Below are 23,405 nucleotides of genomic sequence, written 5' to 3' on the forward strand. Positions count from 1 at the left end.
AGTTTACTGTAGTTTACGGTACGGCCAACTTGTCTTAAAATTTATATGTAACTTATAAAGCAAAGAAACAAAAGTAGTTCTGTTTGTTCGTACAAGTAATTAAATTTAAAGAAATGAAAATTCACAAAGTCAACAATATACAACAATTCAATGCTGAGAACATATTTGAGAGTAGGCAGAAGGTACTAGTTTTCTGAGAAGTTTCAGCTAAAACACGGAACATCACAATTGTATTTTTCTGGACTTTTGCTTGGCAAAATCTTTTAATACTTTTTTCTACATCTATGATGTCAAGCACTTCAGTTGCTATTAATGATGTTGCTTAACATTTAACACTAATGCACTTATGAAACGTGCACAACTGCAGATCGTAGGTTTTTGAAAACATCCTTAATGTCAGTCTCAACCCAACCCACCTACTACCCCTTCTATTTCACACTCTTAGACTACGATCTTTCTCGTATGTTATTTGTAGTAAGTTATCCACTTTTCATCACTCGTGATGAACCGCTTGAGAAATGGCTCAAATTGCTTACATGTCAGTAGAGATTCGTAAATAGAAATTAGAATGAGAAAATGTTTTTGAGTTAGATCATATGGCACTCAAACGTTGTGTAGCAGTTCTCTCCAAAATGGTTTAACACTGTTTGGAGATGGATATTTAGATAACTGTCATGTAAAATTGCTTACATGTCAGTCTTACTTGACTCTTGCAAGAATATCATCTACTTTTTTCTGTGATTGGACACCCACTGCGAGAAGAATCTTCAAAATCGATTTTCAGAACGAAAGCGAGTGAACCATTTTCTGGATTTATTTTTGATAATGTATCTTGCCTAAGCAGCACTAATTTATTAACGGACCTGCGCAGCATTCGCGTCTTTATCGAAATAAAATTGTAAAATGTAACGCAGCTTTTCGGAAAGTTCACTCTTCTTCTTCACCTTCTTTCTGACAAGGAACATCTTTTATTGATAATGGTATTGCCCAATCAAACAAAGCGTGATCGATAGAGGGGTGAAGAAACATGAGAAATCCAAAGTTATATGGGCCGATACTCAGAAACATAGGAGATACAAAGGAAAGAAGGATCTAGAATCATGTAAAGATAGCAATGCAAAAGATACACTGACACAACAAGAACTTCAAAATGGTTAAAGTAATCAAAATGACATTTACACAACAGTATAGTAAGCAAACATTGTACCTACAGACATGCTCAATAACATCATATGTAATGCAGTGTTGTCAACTAAGCACAAAATGAAGATTTGTTAAATGGCACGGAAGACATATTATAACATCTAGAAAATATAATTATGAGTAGAACCGTACCTGTGAAGTCTTGATGCACAGTGTTGGCAACGTTTGAAGACAGGCCTATATGAATTCCTACTGTTCATGTTCTAAACGAGCTAAGGTCGTGCAAGACGTCTCGTATCTAGCTTAATGTAAGATACCAACTACTACTATGTTGCAAAACGCTCCAATCGAAAATCGAGCATGTGCACCAGTGAGCAAGCGGACCACTTGGTCATCCAAGGGCATGGATCCTTTCAGCTTATGTGCTGTGTTATAGTATTATTCTGACATTTTCCTTTGGCAAAAATGCTTCGACACTGTGCTTCGTCCCTTATTTTTGTACTTCAATGATTATATTCTTGTTTGTGGTCTCATATTTTGGCTTCAACTAGTTCGAATCGTGTAAGCTTACTGTATGCACTCTTCTAGATTATCTTCACATGATTCTAGATCCTTCTTTCCTCTGTATCTCCTGTGTTTCTGGGTGTCGGGCCAAAAAACTTTGGATGTTTCACTTTTCTTTACTCCTCTATTGGTTGCGCATTGTTTGATTGGACAATGCTACTATTAATATAAAATGTTCCCTTGTGAGTGTAAGAATTTCAACACCTTTTGCACATCTAAGTACTAATTTCAACATTTTTGCACATTTACAGTACTAACTTCAACACATTTTGCACATCTACAGTATTAACTTCAAAACCTTTTGCACATCTACAGTACTAATTTCAACACGTTTTGCACATCTACGGTACTAACTTCAACAGTAAACTGTGAAATGACGTTAGGTTTCACCTGATAAGACTTATATACCCTGAAAGTTTGAATATTAATGCCATCTCTTGCGCAAAAGGCTCAGTATATTTTTTAAAAACTACCTGATGTTAGCTGAAATGAATCTTTGATTTAAAATATTTAAAAGTGGAATTATCGAACATGAACCTACTTTAACTTGAAAAGAATAAAGTCATGGTTAAAGGTCGAAATGTCTTCTTTACATCACAAAAAACAAATCCTAAGTACATTATATAATAATACTCATATTTACTTATTAACTTATTCATTAACAACGTGGCCTTGAGTAGCGTAGTCGCTAACGCTCTCGCCTTTGGTGCGAGCTAACCCGAGTTCGATTCCCGGTGGGGGCATTCGGTCGAAAAACTGTAAAAAGCTTTTTCAGGCCAGCCATCCTGAATGAGGTTTCCTGAGTTTTTCTCATTCACACCAGGCAAATGCTGGGGTGGTCCCTCACTTATAGGCCGCTTTCTTCCTTCCCTTTCCTCGGATAGTGTTATCGCCGAGGGACGTCATCCCTCATATACGTGAGGGGCCAATTAGCCATAGATGCCGAAAGCCCAGGAATCTAAATCCTAAATCATTCATTACCAACAATTCAGAGCAATGCTTTCCCTTAAATCCAAATACGTAGATGAATCGGTATTGCTAAAATTCCTTTTAATAAAATTTTTCTTTTTACCTATTTATAATATCCGGATCAACACAAACGTTTCTATTCATGTCAAATTTCTAATCTGATTTTCTCCTTTGGAGACCAAAAGAGCGTCCAGTCATTTCCTATTTTGTCTATCGCTACACTGGTCAGTGTGAAGAAATTTCGTTGATTAACGAGGAAAAAAAAATGATTCTCCATGTTTCGGAGGCACACCAATCAGTTATTTCTTCTTTCATGGATTATTGCTGAAATTATTTCTTCGTCCGTTGATGAGTTCCTTCTAGTCCTTATTCACTGTAATGAGTGATTCGTTTTCATATATTTAAATATAATTATAAATATAGAGAGAGCTTTTGTTTTTGCTTTCCGTAGGTATGTTTAAAAGAACAAAAATACGCTTTCCATTCATATTTGTTTACTCGTTGATTGATGTATGAATTATGAACAAGTACAGCCAATGAAATCTTTTAAGGCTATGCGTACAATTAAGGAGGATATAAGTAAAGATAACACAGAGCCTGTTTTTATCTATTGCCTTGGAAATGATCTCTTTGATTTTTGTCTTGAAGCGTTATTTTTGTGTTCATCGTTGGGTTCTTCTTTGTTGGGTTGTATCATGTTTTATTCTTCTTCGTTAGACTGCTCTATGTTCATATGAATTTGATGTATATTCTGTGTTCCCTTCAGTCATCCCCTTTTGACAGAGGATCTTCTTAAAACTTGATCTTCCTAAAATTGCTGGACTATAAAATTATTAGATACGTATACCCGTATACGCCCCATAACATCTGGTATAACACTGACGTCATCATGTTTTCAATTCTAAAATTTTAAACTTTCGCCTGTTGCTGGGTTCAACTAGAACTTAGCGTCCTTTTCAGTACCGAGCCTACATGAAACGTGGACCTACAGTTTACGATGAAATTCGAACCATCGTAATGTGTTCAAATTTCAATGATCTTCCACTGCAAATCGAACCCAGTAACCTCTACACCAAAGGATTGTAACTTGCTGCATTGTAGCTTGTAAGGGGGAAGCATTATTAAACTATCACGTTTACGTTTGAAATCCAAGACTCTTTTAAATCCAGGCACTTCTCATAAAACATTTTAAATTTTGAATACTCAATTTTGAAAGTAGCTATAGAAGAACTCCAGAATATGGCAATGCATATTCTATAAACTTCATTCTCAAATATAGTGTAAAGTGATATTAGATGTTACAGAAGTGAGCATTGTAGAGCAACTTTCACATCCGTCCAATCTTCATCAGGGTTTTCTACAGAGTTGCTGTGAAAGAAAGATTGGGAAGTCATACAACATAATAGGTACACTATAAAAGTGAAAAGTTGACTATGTATTGCCTATTCTATTAATGTTAGCGTTCTTCATGTGTGTGTGTATATGTCTGATGGGTGAGTGAGAGATATGAATTGTAGATGGATATTTGTGTGCGAAAAGTAACGCTTTAAGTGCGCTAAAGCCTACTTTTTAACTTTAAAAATCCTTTCATTTTAGTTAACAAATGGCTATTCCTGTTCAGAATACCTTTAGCTGGATGATGGATGGATCCTGCGATTCTAGCTTTCTAGCCATGACTTCAATACCTCTTAATTCAATTCGCTCCCAAATTGCATTACAATGCCTCAATGTATAATATTCACTGTACTTACGGAGATTCGAACTCCAGGCTATGTATATAAAGGCATCTTCGATAATCCTTCTGTTCATGTTTCATTATAGGATCTAAATACCATCCGATAAATAATAATAATGTAAATTATTCTATACTCGGTATGATACTCGATCACTTTCAATCGAACGCACAGTGATCAGAATTCTCGCTTAATGGGACGAATTAAAACTCCATTTTGAAATTGTAAGATCAAAAGAGAATTGTTACACAGCAGAAATGCTGTATAATATGTGTTCTGATGTTACCAACAGATTATATAATCAATTTCGAAATCAATTGTTCGTGAAGTTCAAATGGTCACCAAGACTTTGGCAAGTAAAACTTCTGATCCAACGAAACCGTTACAAGACCTGATCATTTTCATAGTTTCAGTGGGAAGAAGGGTGATAATTGCAAGAGATAAAATAAATCCTTTAACACATCTTGACTGAAAACCGTATTTAGGTTACGAATCTAAAAATATGTTAAGTAAATCAAATCTGAATATCGACTGTGAGAACGACTTCCGACGCCACTACATTTCCTTCATTTTAAACTATCTAAAGAACAAAAGAACAGTTTACCTTCATACTACAAAAATATTAATGCTTTCTGTAAGTGAATGTCTTAAAACTGTCAGGTCTTTGATTGCGGAATTTGTAGAACCTCTGTTATACGAGTTAACGGTCATTAATGCTATAATTAATCAGTGGCGGAATATTAACTTCATCAACTGGAGCATCAGTATAAATATAATCGATTTTTTAGTTAAAGTTGGAAATTATCGTGACTCTAAAGGTGAAAATTCATTTTACGAATTATGGAACCTTCCAATGAAAGTTCTTAGTCTTCCAGGCTATTAAGACAAGTGCATAAAATCAAAGCCGTAACATAATGCACATTCGCACATTAAATGCCATCCTTACAGTTAGGAGTGGTCTAACTGTAAGACGTCTAGATACCAATTTCTTCTCATACGAACTAGTCAAATCTGTTTTGAGAGTTATTGACAATAAAAGTGCAACTATCGAAGAGAAAGCAGGCAGCAATGCTAGTGCTGATACAGAAACTAAGATGTTTGAATTTTTAGATGACGACTGACTGGTAAGTAAAAATTACTTATTATGATGTTTCGTAAACTCATTTTTAACTCATTAAAATGAAACTAGCTGAACCTGTTCTCTCTACACAGCGCATCATTCACAAATGAGCATGGATCTCCTTGTCATTCCTCACAACATCTGTACATGTCGCTTCACAGACACAAGTGAAAGACGTCTTGATATAAATCGGCAAGAGGTGCCATAAAGGGGAGATTTTTTTCGATTATTTTTTCAATATCTCGCACCGTTTGCAAAATTGAGCCTACTTCCGGTTGGAGTTTCTAATTCATGTATGATCAGTAATTTCTTTCTTCTTCCATGCAGTATGTAATAAGCAAATACATTACATACACAATTACTTATAATGTCACTGTATATATTGTTCATTGGGCAAAACATCCCAAACAATAAAGATTCATCTTAGCCTGGAGAAATGGATGTCCTTTGTTTTCTATCATTTGACCATGAAACAAACGCCTGGGAGATATACAACCCCAGTATACAACTATGTTGTGTTGGAATGTATAGCTCATAGGATATTTTTTTTAGAATTTCAACACTACAGTGTACCGCTAAAGAATGTAATAAAGAAATAACGGCCGCGTTTTTTAAATATTCAATTAGAACTAAACAATCTACAAAAAGAAATTGAACCGACCAGCAAAAACGGGACGTTTCTAGCACTGGAGGTTTACGAGATCTCATTTTCGAAAGGACTGGAGACACTGCATATATGAAATTGTAGTGTCTCCAACCATCCACAAATGTATATCCTCTAACAGTACTTTTTAAATATTGTTTAAATAGCTTTGTTTTGTGTAAAAATGTTAGGTAACTTTTCGATGATATATCGTATGTCATTCTACATACTGTATATGCAATTGTTATCCATTGCTACGTACTACGTACTACGTACTAGTATATATTTAGGTCTATATCATCTAAACATCTTAATATATTTTAAAGAAATAAGGTCCAAATTGAAGAACAGCGCTCTCTTAGTGTTCCGGTTGTCAAAACATTCTCCTATCGTTGACGCAAAGTGCCTTTTTATATACCATATTTGGTATTATTTCATATTTTTTTAAAAAAACATAACTGATTCGCTTTCATAATCCCCGAGACTGACACACCACATTATGGCTTAGAAATGACATCCGAGGAATAAACACCTGTAGTTCTCTCAAATACAACCAAAAATTACGATAATTGCTACAATTTCTTCATTTATCTGAAATCTAAATGATAATATCCTTAGACAAAACTGAATTTTGCATCACACTGTATATGGTATTTCCAAACCAGAACCAAATATTGTACATTCGTGTTTTAAACATCATGACGGATATTAAATGCACAAATTTGTAGAAAAAAATATAAAATAATGAAGTTAGTATAATTTGTTGTACAAGAACCAGTTTAATCCTTACCATACTAAGGAGACCACGTGACACTTACCTTCAGCCACAAACGTATTTCTTCTACCATTAATTTCTTTAATTTTGTTAAAACTGTCCTATTTTGTATAAAAATGTTGTTAGGCAACTTTTCAACAATTTACATATGTCATTCTACATATATGAAATTTTTCTCCATTGTTACGTAGTAAAGTATATTTAGATCCATATCACTGAAACCTATTAACATATTTTAACGAAATTATGCTCAAATCAAAGATCAGCGCCTGTTAGTGTTTTCGTTGCCAAAACCATCCCTTATCGTTGACGCAAAGTAACATTTATATGTCATATTTGGTACTAAATCATTGCTTTTTCAAAATATAACCGATTGGCTTCCATGATCCCTTACATTGACATACCGCTGTAGGGATTAGAAATGACACCCGAGGAATAAACATTTGAAGTTCTCTAAAACACAACCAGAAAATACGTTAATTGCTGCAATTTCTTCATTTTTCTGAAATCGAAATGATAATATACTTAGACAAAACTGAATTTTGCATCACCATGTATATGTTTTTTTTTTCCAAGCCAGAACTAAAAATGCTACTTTCATGTTTTAAACGTCACGACGGATATTAAATGCACAAATTGGTAGAAAAAATAAAATAATATAGCTAGTACAATTTGTTGTACAGGAACCAGTTTAACCCATACCATACTAATGACACCACGTGAAACTCACCTCCAACCACATGGTTTCTAACAGTATTTTTTAAAATTTTGTTCAAATTGTTTTATGTTGTATAAAAATGTTACTAGGCAATTTTTTAACATATAAACCTAGCATTTTAATATATAGATTGATCACGAAGTAAAAACCTATATTGTATTAAAAAGGAAAAGATAGTTAATGTAATCTAAGTTACCGTACATATTAATGTTAATTACACATATGTGACCCTTTCGGTTCAGTTTTACTTATATGTTTCTGTAAAATAGATAGGATTATGAGGTCAAACTGATCGCCGAACTGATATATATATATATATATATATATATATATATATATATATATATATATATATATATATATATATATATATATATATATATATATATATATATATATATATATATTATATAGTAATATTGCCAAAAGTTTGACACAAAAAGTCGCTAAATGAGAAACAAAATGACCCTAATTCAACAAGTGATTTAAAAATTATTAGTGAAATCCGTTCCATACATGCACTGTTTTGTTTTTAACAAGGTCACTATTTACTACTATTACTCCTTATATATATATATATATATATATATATATATATATATATATATATATATATATATATATATATATATATATATATATATGTGTGTGTGTGTGTGTGTGTGTGTATAAGGAGTAATAGTAGTAAATAGCGACCTTGTTAAAAACAAAACAGTACATGTATGGGACGGATTTCACTAATAATTTTTAAATCACTTGTTGAATTAGGGTCATTTTGTTTCTCATTTAGCGACTTTTTGTGTCAAACTTTTGGCAATATTACTGGAGAATATGTAGGGTTCTGACCGTAAGATGTAACGTATTGAACTTAATGATGAGTGGTTCGTAACTCGACAATCTTCGTTAACTGAAGACATTGAAAATAGTAGTATTTCTGATCATCATTATACATATAAATCATGGTTCGAGAAAGTTAGAATTTCTTGATTACTTCCTATAATTAATTTGTTATATTAAAACGGACTGTTCAACATCTACAGTTACAAAGGGAAGCAAATTTCAAAAGGAAAATTCAAATCCTTTTTTTCAGTAATTGCATTTTTTTACACAAAATTAAAGCTAAGGAACGTTATATAATGCTGATAAGTTTGATGCTTATGTGGTGAATAGCTTTTGAATTACAAGGTCTGTATGATAAGTAATGAGACTCGCCGCGCCGCGGCGCGCGTGTCGCTGGAGCGGGTTTGTCGGTGATGGAGGATGTAGGGGGGGGTCCGAGCAAAGCAACGCACCGCGCGTCAGTTGGCTCCGAGCCTTAGTGGAGCGCGGACAAGCCTTGGACAAAGCCCTTGTGAACATTCTTGTCACGGCGGAAAATCAACAAACATGGAGGGTTCCATCGAACAGCGTTATGCGATCAAATTTTGCGTTCGCCTGGGGAAAACGGCTACTCAGACGCTTTCTCTCATCACGGAGGCCTACAAAGAGGAAGCCCTATCCAAAGCCCAGGTGTTTCGTTGGCACAGTGCGTTCCGGAACGGCCGGGAAAGCGTTGAGGATCTGGAGAGGGCTGGACGCCCGACAACAGTGACTACGGACGAAACTGTGGCAAAAGTGAGGGATCTCCTGAACTCAGACCGTCGATTATCGTTGAGATTGATTGCTGATGAACTCGATATGAACCACACAACAGTGCACAAGATTGTGACGGAACAATTGGGAATGAGAAAAATCTGTGCGAAACTGGTGCCGCGAGTGTTGACTGACGAACAAAAGCAATGACGTGTTGATTGTTGTCAGGAACTGTTGAACCTCATGAACAGTGACCCTAACTTTGAAGATGACGTCATAACAGGTGACGAGTCGTGGGTGTTCCAGTACGACCCTGAAACGAAACGTCAAAGCGCGGAGTGGCACACTCCTGCGTCCCCGCGCCCCAAGAAGGCCAGAATGTCGAAGTCAAAGGTGAAAACAATGTTGATTGTTTTTTTTGACAATGTGGGGGTGGTCCACAAGGAGTTTGTACCCCAAGGACAAGCCGTCAACGCCGCCTTCTACAAACAAGTCCTTGAGAGACTGCACAGGAGCGTCAAGCGGAAAAGACCGGCGATCGCTAGCCGGTGGAAGTTGCATCACGACAATGCCCCTGCCCACACCGCCTTCTTAGTGACCTCCTTTTTGACCCGGATTGGGGTGGAAGTCCTTCCACAACCACCCTACAGCCCAGATGTGAGCCCGGCCGACTTCTTCCTCTTCCCGAAGCTGAAGCCACGCTTGAAAGGAACCCGTTTTGCAGACGTCACAGCCATCCAAGCAGCCGTGACCACATTTCTAAAGGACATGCCGGCTGCTGACTTCCAGGGGGCGTTTGCAGCGTGGAAACATCGATTGCAGAAGTGCATCGACGCAAGAGGAGAGTACTTCGAAAGCTTTTAAGTCCCTGTACAGATCAGATCAATAAAACAATGTTTCCAGACCTGGTCTCATTACTTATCATACAAACCCTGTATATTGAGATGTTTTAATTAGTAAGTGTTTGCTGTTGACAATCATTCAGAATTTTAAGTTATCATAATACTGATCCTCCTCAGAAATAGTTCTATGTTTCAACTTAGAATTAATAAATATTAATAACCAGGGCCCGGATGTTGTTGACAAGTCAACTTTTTTCTGTTACGCATAGGACAAGGCAAGTTCAAGTAAAAACGTTATCCATCAACTCTAGGTTCTAAAAATATCTTTTTTAGGGTCAACTTTTGGTCACTTTTTGCCGTTTTGAAGTTTCAGGTCATTTTTTAATATTTTAAGGTAACTTTTAGGTCACTTGTGGACTTTTTATTCTTTTTTTTCTACATAAGAAATCTTTAAATGAACACGGTTTACGGATATGGAAAAGGCGAAGTTGAATAATCTCTTTTCTTGCTTCCTGACTATTAGGATGAAAAACTGCATTCTTAGCAAGCTGATGAAAACTAAACTGTAGCTGGTTAACGAAAGGTAGGGGTTGGTAGGTGGCCAAACAGATAGTTTTGGGTTGTTGACCACAAAGGATGTGATCACCTGAATAACTAAAAATGGATTAGAAGGCATAAAAAGATTTTAAACAGGGTTTCATCTATTATTCTCATGTAGTCTACATTTGCGAACTTTTATTATTTAAGAGTGCTTCCTAGTTTCAACTCGGGAGTGAATTGACGTTTTTAGTACCTACAATGCCGTACAATGGACTGATCAATAGAAATAAATTATCAATGGAGTGCAACTAACTGAAACTTTTTTTTTTTTTAATATGAGTGAGAAATGTTAATTAAAAATCCAAAGGATATTTAAAATATCAATGTTTAACGAAATAAACATTTAAGAAAACGCAAGTTTTAAGGTCAATTTTTGTGATTTTTAGGGTCATTTTCTAGGAATTTTAGTTTCATTTTATAGGTCACTTTTTAGAAAATTTTAGGTCAACAAGATCCGGGCCCTGTTAATAACCTTAATGCTTATCATTAGGATTAGGATTTTTAGGTGTACACTTTTTTCTGTTAGAGCAACAACGAGATTTTTGAAAGTTCCCGATGTGCCATCTGTAGCGTCTAATTGAGAATAGAGACAATCCTGCAGTGCCTTTATTATTTCTTTTTAGCCATTTATTTCATTTTCCCCCTTAATCTATCCCGAATGATATCGAATTTTCAACATTTTAGGAATTTCCATTCCTAATGAACACGAAGTTTGCTCCATTGCCTTTGGTGGATGTGAAAAGAAGTGTTAGTATCTACAAAGACGTTTTATCTCCAAATAAAACCGTGCTTACACTTAAAAATTTTGAAATGATTAATGATGTTAAATACAACAGCTCTATGTTTTTCTCTCCTAATGTAGGTACGTAGTGTATTTTATATTGAGGTAGGATGGTAGTTTGTATTCTTTTCAATAAAAAAAGGACAGCTGTCAAAATAGTTGAGGGAAGTAGCACCTATCTTGCTTTTCAGTATCTTTTTCCTTCCTTTTTTGGATCAAAAGATTCAATATATTACAATCAAAAATTTTCTTGTGTGCTTTATATATGGAGAACTACATACAGTGCAGCCAAACCCAAACTATCACTTAACTCACAACGATGTGCTTATTCTGTACAAAATACGTACAAAGTAGAAAAGTATAGCTGATATGAAACCAGTATTGCTGCTTACGCAGAAAAGATTTTCTTTTAGATCAATGTAGGCCTAAGAGTTAGTTATACAAAACCGATTCTAAATTGAAGTGAAATAAAATTATCTCTTACACAGAGGTAAACTTTCTTAAACAAACTGCTGAAGTAAAATGTCAGAAGGTTTTAATAGATTTTGTAATAATAATTTTAATAGCTTTATTTTCAGTGCTGAAAACAGCTTTTTGCAAAATAAAAGTAAGATATCAATACATTTTACTACCTTGTATAATATGTTCAAGCGGGGAGTACAGTGGATCATAAGTAAAGCGTTCACCCCTGATGCGAGAAGTCCTGTTTCGATGCTAGGCCATGTGTCGCATTTTCATTCCAACAAATATTTCATTATCATTCACTTACCTTAAGCATCCGTCTCCCTTAGCCTAAAGGGCATAATCATGGGACGTTAAACTTAAGGATAATTCAAGAATTTCGGAAGTGGCGTCACCTGTCTTCAATATTCGATATAACATAAACTCTCACGCATAAATTAAATTGTAAAATACTAGTGGGGAGACATATAACGTCACAACCTGATTACTTTTTTCAATTTTAAAATGTCCAAACCGCCAGAAAAACGAATACAGAAAACAGTTCTAGAAACATTCATGCTTTTCAGTGTGATTCAATTCCACAGAGGATTGAACCTTGTAATTTGCATCACAAAACTTGACTCTAGCTACCGGCTCTAGTGACCATTGTTTCCTTTGGATACTGCAACAGCCCAAAAGTACCGTTAAATTTCGTTTCAGATTTTTATTTATTTTCTCGTTTGCTCATAATATTCATTTGTTAATTAGCTATTGATTCTCTTTATTATTATGGAAAATTATTATATTAAGATATCATATTTATCATATTTACTGTAGAACCTATGAAAGCAATAAGCTATGATATGTTGTTGAGATCTCACTGCTTAGGAAGGACTAGTAGGAGTAGAAAAAAAAAAGGAAGTTATTCTGCAAATATACTTTCTTAGTGATTCCTGATTTTGTAATGTGTTCTACCTGTATTTGTCACATTATGAAGTTTTAAATTATTCCCGTCCCAAAGATCAGTTCTTATATTTTTTATTGCCGTGAATAATTGCCATTATACTTTAAAGTAGTTCACATAGTTCAAAAATATTGCGGAATATATGTAGCAGTTTCTTAAATAATCAAGATCAATACAAATGTCATTTGTACGCTACAAATTGGTAACAACTTGTGAGTAAACGCTTAGTTATACAGTTAACCATTGCATAAGTCTTAATATACAGTTTTTACCTGTTCCTTTAAAATATCTATTTATAGGTATTAATTCACCTGTTATTGCACTGTTATGAATTGAAGGGAGAAAGACAGGGTAATAATTAAGTTTTCTAAATGAAAATTATGGAATAAATTGAAATTTTGATGAAATAGAGTACGATTGAATTAATACGAATGAATCGATGAAGTAATTATGTAATATTGTTATTATTAAATATCAAATGAACAATAAACGATGAACTACGAATTAAGAGAATTTATGTATGATATGAAAAATGTTCTCCGAGTTGATGGACTAACGTATATTCATCGTCCTTTATGTTTAGATGTTACGTCGGATCTTATGCTATATACAAAGGAATATAGTTAGGAAACTCTCGTGCTATTGATGTTATATGTGCTGGGTGTATGTATTTCTAGGGCTGAGAAGTAAAATAGTATAAGTCATAAAATATTAATTTCATAAGAGGAGCGAAAAAGTGTTTGCAAGACAATATTTTGTTGAATTGTGTCGATTGTTTACTGACGGATAAATTGTTCACTTCCTGCGGTCCAGTTGTCCACATCTCAAAACGTTCCTAGTGTCCCTCGTACTAATGTAAGTAAAGACAAAAATATGATAACTCAATTTCAGCCAAAAAGTGACTTGGAATAGTTTACCTCTTAGCCCCAGATATAGTTGTCAATACAAGATAAACAGATCGATTCCGCTAATAATACACCATATCTCTTTTGCATATTTCTGAATTCTAAAATTTTATAACTGGTGAGAGATTGTTAAGCATTGTCATTTAGCTTCACAAGTAATTTACTGAAGGTCTCTTTAGCTGAATTCCATAGCACATGTAGTTCAATGTCTTCCTGTTTCGCCTACTAGCCTCCTAGCAATATTTATTAAGATGTTTTTGTTATCAAGATTGTAGGTGAAACAGGAATTTCTGTTTAGCCTATTCCCATTTTGCCTCCTGTTAAGACGAAGGGATATTTTTAAGTTTGGGATTTTTCATTAGAATTTTATTTTTAATGTGAATGCCCGTAGCCAAACTGTCTCTCTAAAAATTGTTACAGAAGTACCGCAGGATTATGAAACATGTATTTTTGGATAGCGCACATATTAGTTCCTAAGTGAAGTCTTGACCCGATAACGGTAGGTTCCATAGTTTTGGAGCTATACTTTTTGTCTTATCTTGGTGTCAGGAATCACCTCCCAAACGTTGTCGATGTTGTTTTGAAACACCCTGTATATTAATTGAAACTTAACTATTTAAATTACATTACAGGGAGGTAAATGCCCAAACCAAATAAAGTGAATAAGTGGCTGCTGCTTAAGGCCAACATTTGATTGTGTTAGGTATAAACTGTACAACACACGCGCTAAACAACGTCCACCCATTCCGCATTCATTAGATGGTCTAGTTTTAGAAGGAAGGTGAAGAGAGACATTAGATGAAAAATGATTTCTTCTAGCAGACGATGGTGTTGGATTAGATCGTCTACTAGTAAGATATTTTATTTCAGGAATTGAGATTAACATTATGTGCATAATTATAGCATTTTTTACTTCAATTCATATTACATTTTTATTATAGAATTATATATCATCATCATATAGAATATATATCATCATATTTATATATGTGATAGAAGAAGGGTAAATATTTTCGAAAATATTTGGGCTCCCCACGTAGTTTGAGGTTTTATAAATTTCAAAGTATACTTTTGTATGTTGTTTTTCTCGGGGTGTGTTCTCAGGGATCTTTTCCGTATTCTAATTTCCAGATTCTGTTTTTATTCTATTTTAGGCTTGTTTATGTGTGTTGGGAAAATGTTATGTTCATTTTTCATTATCACCGTTTTGTTTTTCTAAGAATGGCTATTTTAATGCAAATTTAATGTTAGTGAAACAATGAATAATAATTACCGTTTCCTCTTATAGGTATTTGTAATGTTCAAAAAGTTGAGGAAACTCTGCAATAGAGCTGTTATAACAATGGATGGTACATTTAACGCTGTTCCTAGAATTTTCCATTAGCTATGCATATTCTTTATACGGAAATTAGTTGGGGTAGTCTTTTCCGCACTTATTCTGTCTTCTTCCTAATAAAGAAGAGAAAGTGTTACTTCAGCATACTTATTTTGATAGTAAAAAAGGTCAGAAAATATAATTTTTCCTTCAATCCTACAGAAGTTATAATCTTCTTTGAAAGAGCCGTTATAAATACTGTGATTCGCGTCTTCCCGAACGCTACAGTACATGGACGTTTCTTTCATTACATTTAATGTATTAGAAGGAAGGTCAAATCACTAGGACTTGCTTCTCTGTATCAAGAAGATAAAAGAGCTTGAAAATGGATTCGTCAGTCCGCAACTCTTTCGCTTGTTAAGGTGACACTGTTCACCATTTGCAATAAGACGCGCCAATGATTCACAATAGAGCTGCTTTCCATGATTATTTGGTGGGAACGGGGGTAGACGAGATAGATGTAAAGTTTTATCCGTAAGTGTCACCATCAAAATTAACGTTTTCTCGATCGGATCTCTTTTTTTACAATTGTCTATATTCCGAAAAATGTTTCCTACTGCAGTATTAAACATCCTGTGTTGGCGAGGTGGGTACAGACTTTTTATTTCGTATTAGTTCTTTTGAGTTTCCGTGCATAACGGACTTCAACGCATTATCTGAATTTCTTATAACTAATTTGTACACCTACTTCACTTACCTAATTAATGTCTGTACTTGGAAGGAAGTATAAGGCATAAAGAATATGACTCCCGAATCGTATCTCGCACAAAATCCCACTATGTAGTTCCATTGAAAATGTACTTTAGTAATGAACATTGCACTTTAAATTTAATATATGTATTTTCTTTTACCTTCAGTTACGGCTAGTAGAATGTTTTGATTTTACTTTTTTTTAATGTAGATAAGTCAAGAAGACATCTGTCAAAACACCTGTTTTTTTTTCTTTTTTATCTTACTGCACACGTGCGAAAAACTGTCCACCTGTTTTGATAAAGCCAAACCCCTTCCCTTTGCCCACTTGATACATAACGGATATAAATTTAAAATATAACAAAAATATAAAAAATCAAAAATTGATTATGAAAGTAAACATTGTATATAGGATAACATTAAATATAACATAACAAATACATGCCAACATAAAATAGAAAATAATATAAGGAGATATATTACATGGAAAATTTTAGTTCTGCAACGTTAAGGAATCGAAACTGTCACACTAGTTTAGTTTTTAATAAATTAAGTGTTTAGTTCTGGTCAGAAAGGTTTAGTTATTCCTGTAATAAGTTCCAGAGTCGTAATGGATAGAGTTACAAGATAATTCAAATATATATCACTGCACTGCTGTAATTATTTCGTTATTTCTTTTGTTTTAGAGTACGGTGGAATCAATTCGACAACAAAGGGGCAAGAGCATTCAGGGATGGCATTCAAAACTGAATACAAAATCATGATTATCCCAATATATTTACATTGGAGTTATTGAAAGAAGAACAGCTGGATAATGAAAGCCTAATGTTGTTGCTGGAGGAAGAGGTCTGCACGGGCTCGGGCCGAACCCGTGGGCCTACGCCCGACCCCGCCCACGGGACGGACTCGGACCTCAGGCCGGACTCGGGCAATAAATTTTTAAATATACAACCATATTTCTCGAGCCTTTTCGGGCCTAACTTTGTAAATATACTTTACAACGATATTTATTGGACCATTCTTTATAAAGAATTATTAAAGCACAACTGCAAAATTAAACCTCTAACTCCTGTAAATGAAAATACAATTTTGTGTTAATAATTAAGTTTCTGTAATTCAGGCTCATTTGATTATCACATGAGCTCGGGCTGGGCTCGGGCCTAAATGCTAAAACATATTTCGGGCACGGGTTGGGCCTTACATTACAAATTCACGGGCCGGATCGGGCCCAGAACCGGGCTAAAAATACCGGCCCGTGCAGACCTTTAGCTTGAAGTAAGAAACCGGCCAAAAGTGAGAAATTGAAGTACAAACGCTTAGATCAGCGAATTAATACTTTGAATGAGAGATTAAAATCTAGAGCTATGAGTTTAATGAATTACCTGGATACTGTATCATATTGAACACATTTGGAAAAGGAGTATATGTGTACGACAGAAAAAAGTACAAATAAATAAATATGTATAATAACATACTTTTCTCTATTTTTTCATTTCTTTTAATTCTGATCATTTAGTTTCATTTCTCGCTAAGACGTTTTTACTTCCTTTCGGTGACTTGCATTGAATCGATGTCCTGGATTAATATCAAGCTAAAATACACAACTCAAAAATTTCCCTTTGTCTTAACAGTAGGCGAAACAGGAATATGCAAAATAGGAATTCTTGTTTCCACTACAATCTTTATAACGTAGAATTTTTTTATAAATATTGCTGAGATGCTAGTAGGCGAAACAGAAATAAGCAAAACAGGAAGGAATCTATAGTTGTAGATAGTAAACGTCAGTCGTCAGTCATATGCTTCCTTTTAGCTTCTGTTCTTCGAAAGTAAATCAGGTCCGTTATTTAATTGTAATTTATATTAACACGATGATCCAAGATTTAATTTAAAATATGACCTTTCAGAAAGTGGTACTTTACAACATACAAGAAATGCATGAAGTGACAATTTAAAGCAGACGTACCCGAATCTATGTCATACGTTACATGTTTCATTCTTAGTAGACAACTCAGAGGCAGTCACTGGCGAACAGCCTAGGATCAGACGAACAACAAAAAATAATTAATAACCCTAATCTCATGGTAGGGGCCGCGGTGGCTCAGTGGTAGAGCGTTCACCTCTCGTGCATGGGTCTTCGGTTCGTTCCCAGCTTGCACAAAGTGTATTTTTGTGGTGGACAAACACCATGCGCATGGGTTTTCTCGGGGGTTCTCCCGTTTACTCCCACTTTCTTTATTTCACTCATTTCTCATCATCACCGTCTCCTTTAGCCTAGTCGACATAACCGGGGAATGTAGAACTTAAAGATTTCATTTCATTTCATTTCTATCTCATGGCAAACTCCATTTCGACACCATGCGCACTTCACCCTCACTTTCAGATCATTTCGACACTACGCTAACTTGACTTGTACTACACTGACAATTTCTACATCATGTTTAATTAAGAGAAATAATACTAAATTCGTAATCCTATCATACAGTAGACCAAAGGATTTGAAAACCGTATTAAAGTCTCATATCTCTAGATATATATAGTATATTCATGCTTAGTTGATTACATATTACGGAGGGAACGGCAGCATAGTAGCAAAGTGGTCATTTCTGATGCGAGTGGTTCTGTGTTCGATCTGAGACCATGTGAGTTTTCTGGGAGTTCTTCCACCATTATTTCTTAATCAATCATTTCAGTAACCTTCCATCTCCTTTCGCCTATAGCCACACGACGTTAAATTAAAAGTTTTATTTCATTTTCTTAAAATTATTATAGTATGAAATATTCGAGCTCCGTACTTCCAGTTAAGGGTCTTTACTACAGCGAAATTAAACTACCGCTAATTTTAGACATTTTCTGTAATATCTTCAAAACAAATAATATTCGAAAAGCAGAAACGTAGTGAACTAGACAATACGAATTTGCACGTGATACCTTTACCACAACTCACCTACCTGCTTTTGGTATGCCGCTATTTACAGAACCCGCAAAAAGTACTAGATTTATCTACAGTTGCAAATCGAAAACAGATAGATGAAATCGGATAGATATCAATAAAAATGAGACTTAAGATTCTCCGACATTCACTTTGACCTTAATGATCGTGGATTCAACTTTGATCTCCCATCAGCATTTCCCTTGGTAGAATGATAGATAACATGATTATAACCAAACTTTGCCATATCTGTGAATAATGTGCTAAATATTGTATATGGAATCACTATCACGTGACAGAAAAATAATGGTAACAACGAGGTACAAATGAAAATTGAATATTTTTGTTTAACATCACATGATTATGCCCTTTAGGATAAGGGAGACAATGATTAAAACAAGTGGATGATGATTGAAAAAATGGTGGAATAAGAATGTAGGAGAAGCCGGGAGTACCCCAGTTCCACGGACACGATGGACACGATGTTGTCCACCACAAACTTATTTGGCCAGGGATCAAACTATGGACCTCCACACACCAGAGGTGAGCGCTCTACCGCCGAGCCAGCACGGCCACTAGGGATGCGCACGAGACGAGTCGAGACAGGATTTTCCTGACAAAATTCAAGTCGAGACACGGCTCTTCCAATAGAGAAATATACATTTTTCGAGTCGAGACATCTTTTTTACAGTACATTTTCGAGACGAGACAGCCACACATCTTGTCTCGTGCGCATCCCTACCACTAAGCAACGATGAGGTACAGTCCACATCAAATTGAATCACCAAAGTTTGAAATTTATAAGAGCAAAAATTTGACTTCTTATTTCATGTGGCACAGTCGAATTTTTTATTGTTTACTTAACATTAAAAAACTATCGTACATTACCAACTAAGACTGAAAAGCAGGTCGATTTGTCCATTGTGAGGCTTAGGTGAAAGGTTTGCCCCCACCCCGTCTTGTGGGGTCTTGTACAACAGTAGTTACGCCACTAAAATAAGATGTATGCCTGTGTATACCCTAATTAAATGGTTTGATTCTTTATTTCCCTTTCAAGTTCATGCATTCTAAAAATTTTGTTATCTGTAATTATTAAATTCAATGTAATAACATTTTATCTGATTTTAATACACTTAAAATTCAATTACATAACCATACCAGAATGTTTCAGTGACGGATTCAGTGGACTTTAATTGCCCTTGTGTATACGGATATGAAAAGCTTTGCTTTAATTAACTTTGTGCAAATCCATGTGAAAAGTTTTGTTTTAATTTGCTTCATGCACACCCATATAAAATGTCCTGGCTACGCCTATGCTTACACTTGAACAAGTTGTTATTAACAATCCGGCACATAAATGGGACGTTAAACTTAAAGATTTAATTTCATTTTATTTATTTATTTATTTATTTTTCATTTATTATTATTATTATTATTATTATTATTATTATTATTATTATTATTATTATTATTATTATTATTATTATTATTATTATTATTATTATTATTATTATTATTATTATTATTTTGTTATTAACAGACTCTCAATGTTGAAATGAAAGGCCGATATTGTCTTGAATGTGTAGAAGGCAAATTATTGGTTTACGCCAGTTATTGGTTTACATTTTGAAGATATTTGATTAGAATTACACAAAACAAACTTGATGACTAAATGAGGCCCGTATTCAAGGGGGGGTCCCTAAATTTTTACTGCCCTCCCTTAAAATTTTCACGGTAAGCTCGCAAATGAACTATAATATGGTGATGAACTATATCATAAGGTTGGATCGTGCCCTCCTATCTTCTAACTGCCCCCCACCCCCACCCCCACCCCGTACATTTTTGAGCTGATTATGGGCCTGTATGTTTGTACAGCCTGCATTGTCTTCAGTACCAAGCAACAGTCATAATGAGCGCACGATAGGTAAATGGGTCACATTGGCCACTCAAAGTCACGTTGACCCACGACCCATTAATCCAGATTCAAACTTTAATAACCTAAATATACCTGATTTATTACTTACTGACCCAATCTAGCAGTATGAAGGTGAACTTTAGGTTTTGGTGTCTCCGTTCTTATAAAAGTAAAAGTTATTTTTGCTCTTATTTCTTCACTTAGCGCTTCTGTTCACAAGTTTTTAAACCATTATTAATTTGTTTTGTGTGCAGGAATCGGGAATATCTAGGTAAAGTCCCTGTACGATTTACTATATACATATACACTTTACTATAATTATTTTTAATATAGAAATGTTAGAGGTTTATATTGATTTTCTTCCTTTACGAATGCTCTCAAGAACAAAAGGGCCGCCATGCAAGCTTGCGAGAATCAATCTTACGAGATGAATACGTCACTGAGAGTCAGACGTAAGCGTGACGAAGCATAATGACGTCATATCTAGAAGCTTGTATTTGTTTTGCTTCTAGCGTGTCACGGACACGTAATAGTGTTTTGAGATGTGCATTACAATAAGGATGCATTATACTTCGTTTGTGAATTGCATAAACATTTATATTTTCCAATGTATTGTGGTAATAAATAGCAGAAATAATTATAAACAAAGACAGGAAATGCTTCAGGTTACTTACTGTCTTAGAGAATTATTGCATTGGAAACAGTTTTAAATTATTTGCACTCATGTTTATGGTATTTGTAGTGGAGTGACTTCTATTTTTTAATACACAGGATAGCAACTAATAGGAAATAATAACCTAGTCTAGGCCTGATCAACTTATGTAACAGTTCAGCTTCGATTCAGGAATACAAGAGGCCGATTTCTAATCCTAGTCAGACCACAATGACTTGGAAACACTTAAAGTGAGAAGGAATCGAACCAACCTTTAGTGAGAACTTGCTGAAAATTGAGTTCCAATCTAAAATAAGACAGACAAACTAACCCAAACGTAATTGTACTACTTTTTTCGATTTCTCAAATTGTTCAATAATATTTGATTTACCAATCTGTTTTCCATTTTTAAGTGCTAGCGAATACAGTACATAGAAATTGTCTTCAGTTTATCTAATGACCATTTCTTTACAAGTCAAATCAGAAAGGTTGCTAAATGCTAACAATGGCGCTCATCCCAACCCCCGGAGTGTGCGAAAATGCTTGTTCAGGCCCCCCTTCCAAATAAAAGATAATGGGCCTTATGCAGAGTCGTTCTGACGCGTGATTAGTGCCATACTAAAGAGTTCAACTAACATGTTTCCTGCAGTATGGCGCTAATTATTCGTCAAAACGATTCTGCATAAGGCGAAATGAGTTCCCTCACTGATTTGTGTGTCAAATACATAAAAGAGTGACTCGATAGCCTTGTTCCCTTCTTCTTCTTTTTTCTTTTTAAGAGAATCAGTCTATATTCGCTTACAATTTCCGAGACACATTTTTATCTTTTGAATCAAAAGAGAATACATTCTTTGTTATTGTAATTATTTAAAAATATTAGTCATGTTAAGTTCTTCACAGTCAAGAGTTCTTAAAAGCTAACATTCCATTTTGTCTTTTTCAATTAAAAAAAAAAATATGCCTAAAAAGTCTTATGGGCGCAATTTGTGCTCGAAATATCGTTCGTGGGACCCCCCGAGGGAAGTCCCATTGGTAATAAGTAATAAATAAACTTTTATGATTTCAAATTAAGGAACGAAAACTTACATTATGTACTAACTCTTATATACCAGATTAAGTAAGCTTTATTCCCTTATTTTGAAGCAAAAGAAATTTAATTTTTATCAATTTGACTTTCCTCAAAAACCGCCATTGGCTACCACATTTTCTATTTTTCCAAACAAATAATTAAAAAGATGAAAAGTGTAAAAGAAAACGTAGTAAGAACAAATAATCTTGGAGATTTCTAGAGCAAAATTGTCATCCAACTATACAATGTGTGTTGTATAAACATAAATAAATTTCACAAACTGATATATCCTTACCTTTATGCATCCCGGTGAACTTATCCTTTAATACCGTAAATTCGTAAATTTTTCCGAACTCTTCGAACATCGGTCGAAGATCTTCCTCCTCAAGATGCCGCGGAATTTGCCCCACGAACAGTTTAATCGCGTCTCGATCTTTATGGATTGTTGTCGGTTGGACCACAGACACTTGCACATTACTGTGCGCGGTAGACGAACCAAGAACACTCACGGAAGATGAAGAAACCATTTTATCACCAAAGACACTCGTCGGCGTAATCGTTGCCATGTTGGTTATAAGCATGACGAAGAAAGAGGATTGAAAAATCAGCCTTTTGTTTGCAGAGATTGTCAGTCTTATAGAATTGTTGTTATAATCTTTGGTTATAGGTTTTATGATATGTAGTTAAATTGGACTTTGTTCTGGTAGGTTGAGAACGGGTTTGGTCGCTTTGGTTATCTAGGAAAATAACAGGAAATAGAAGAAATGGAATAAATACACTGAGAACTTTGTTACGCACCCTTATCAAAAAACACTCACACTCATACACGCTAGCGCGCAGTTTAATACTGCAACGCGTAACCCTTAGTATGGTTAGTTGTACTGTCTTTCTGTTCTTGTCTGGGGGAGCAAGGTCCCCCCACCCAACCTCCTGGACAAATCAGTGACTATGCCACAGCTGACTCATGCTTTGCAAGCGCGCCCCCTTCTCCCTCTCCATTTGATT

General features: G+C 34.9%; 1 protein-coding gene across 1 annotated transcript in view; it reads right to left on the reverse strand.

Annotated features, from left to right (window-relative positions):
* Window positions 1–23,077, reverse strand: part of LOC145678745 (uncharacterized) — a 1,017,255-nt gene extending 994,178 nt beyond the window's left edge. Inside the window, exon 1 of the mRNA XM_081749214.1 lies at window positions 22,696–23,077. Within this exon, the coding sequence (XP_081605340.1) occupies window positions 22,696–22,981 (286 nt within the window). The 5' untranslated portion in view covers window positions 22,982–23,077. The remainder of the gene's footprint in view (window positions 1–22,695) is intronic.
* Window positions 23,078–23,405: the final 328 nt, after the last annotated feature.

Source organism: Thermobia domestica, chromosome 2, assembly GCF_964235325.1.
Source record: "Thermobia domestica chromosome 2, izTheDome1.hap1.1, whole genome shotgun sequence".
Taxonomy (NCBI): domain Eukaryota; kingdom Metazoa; phylum Arthropoda; class Insecta; order Zygentoma; family Lepismatidae; genus Thermobia; species Thermobia domestica.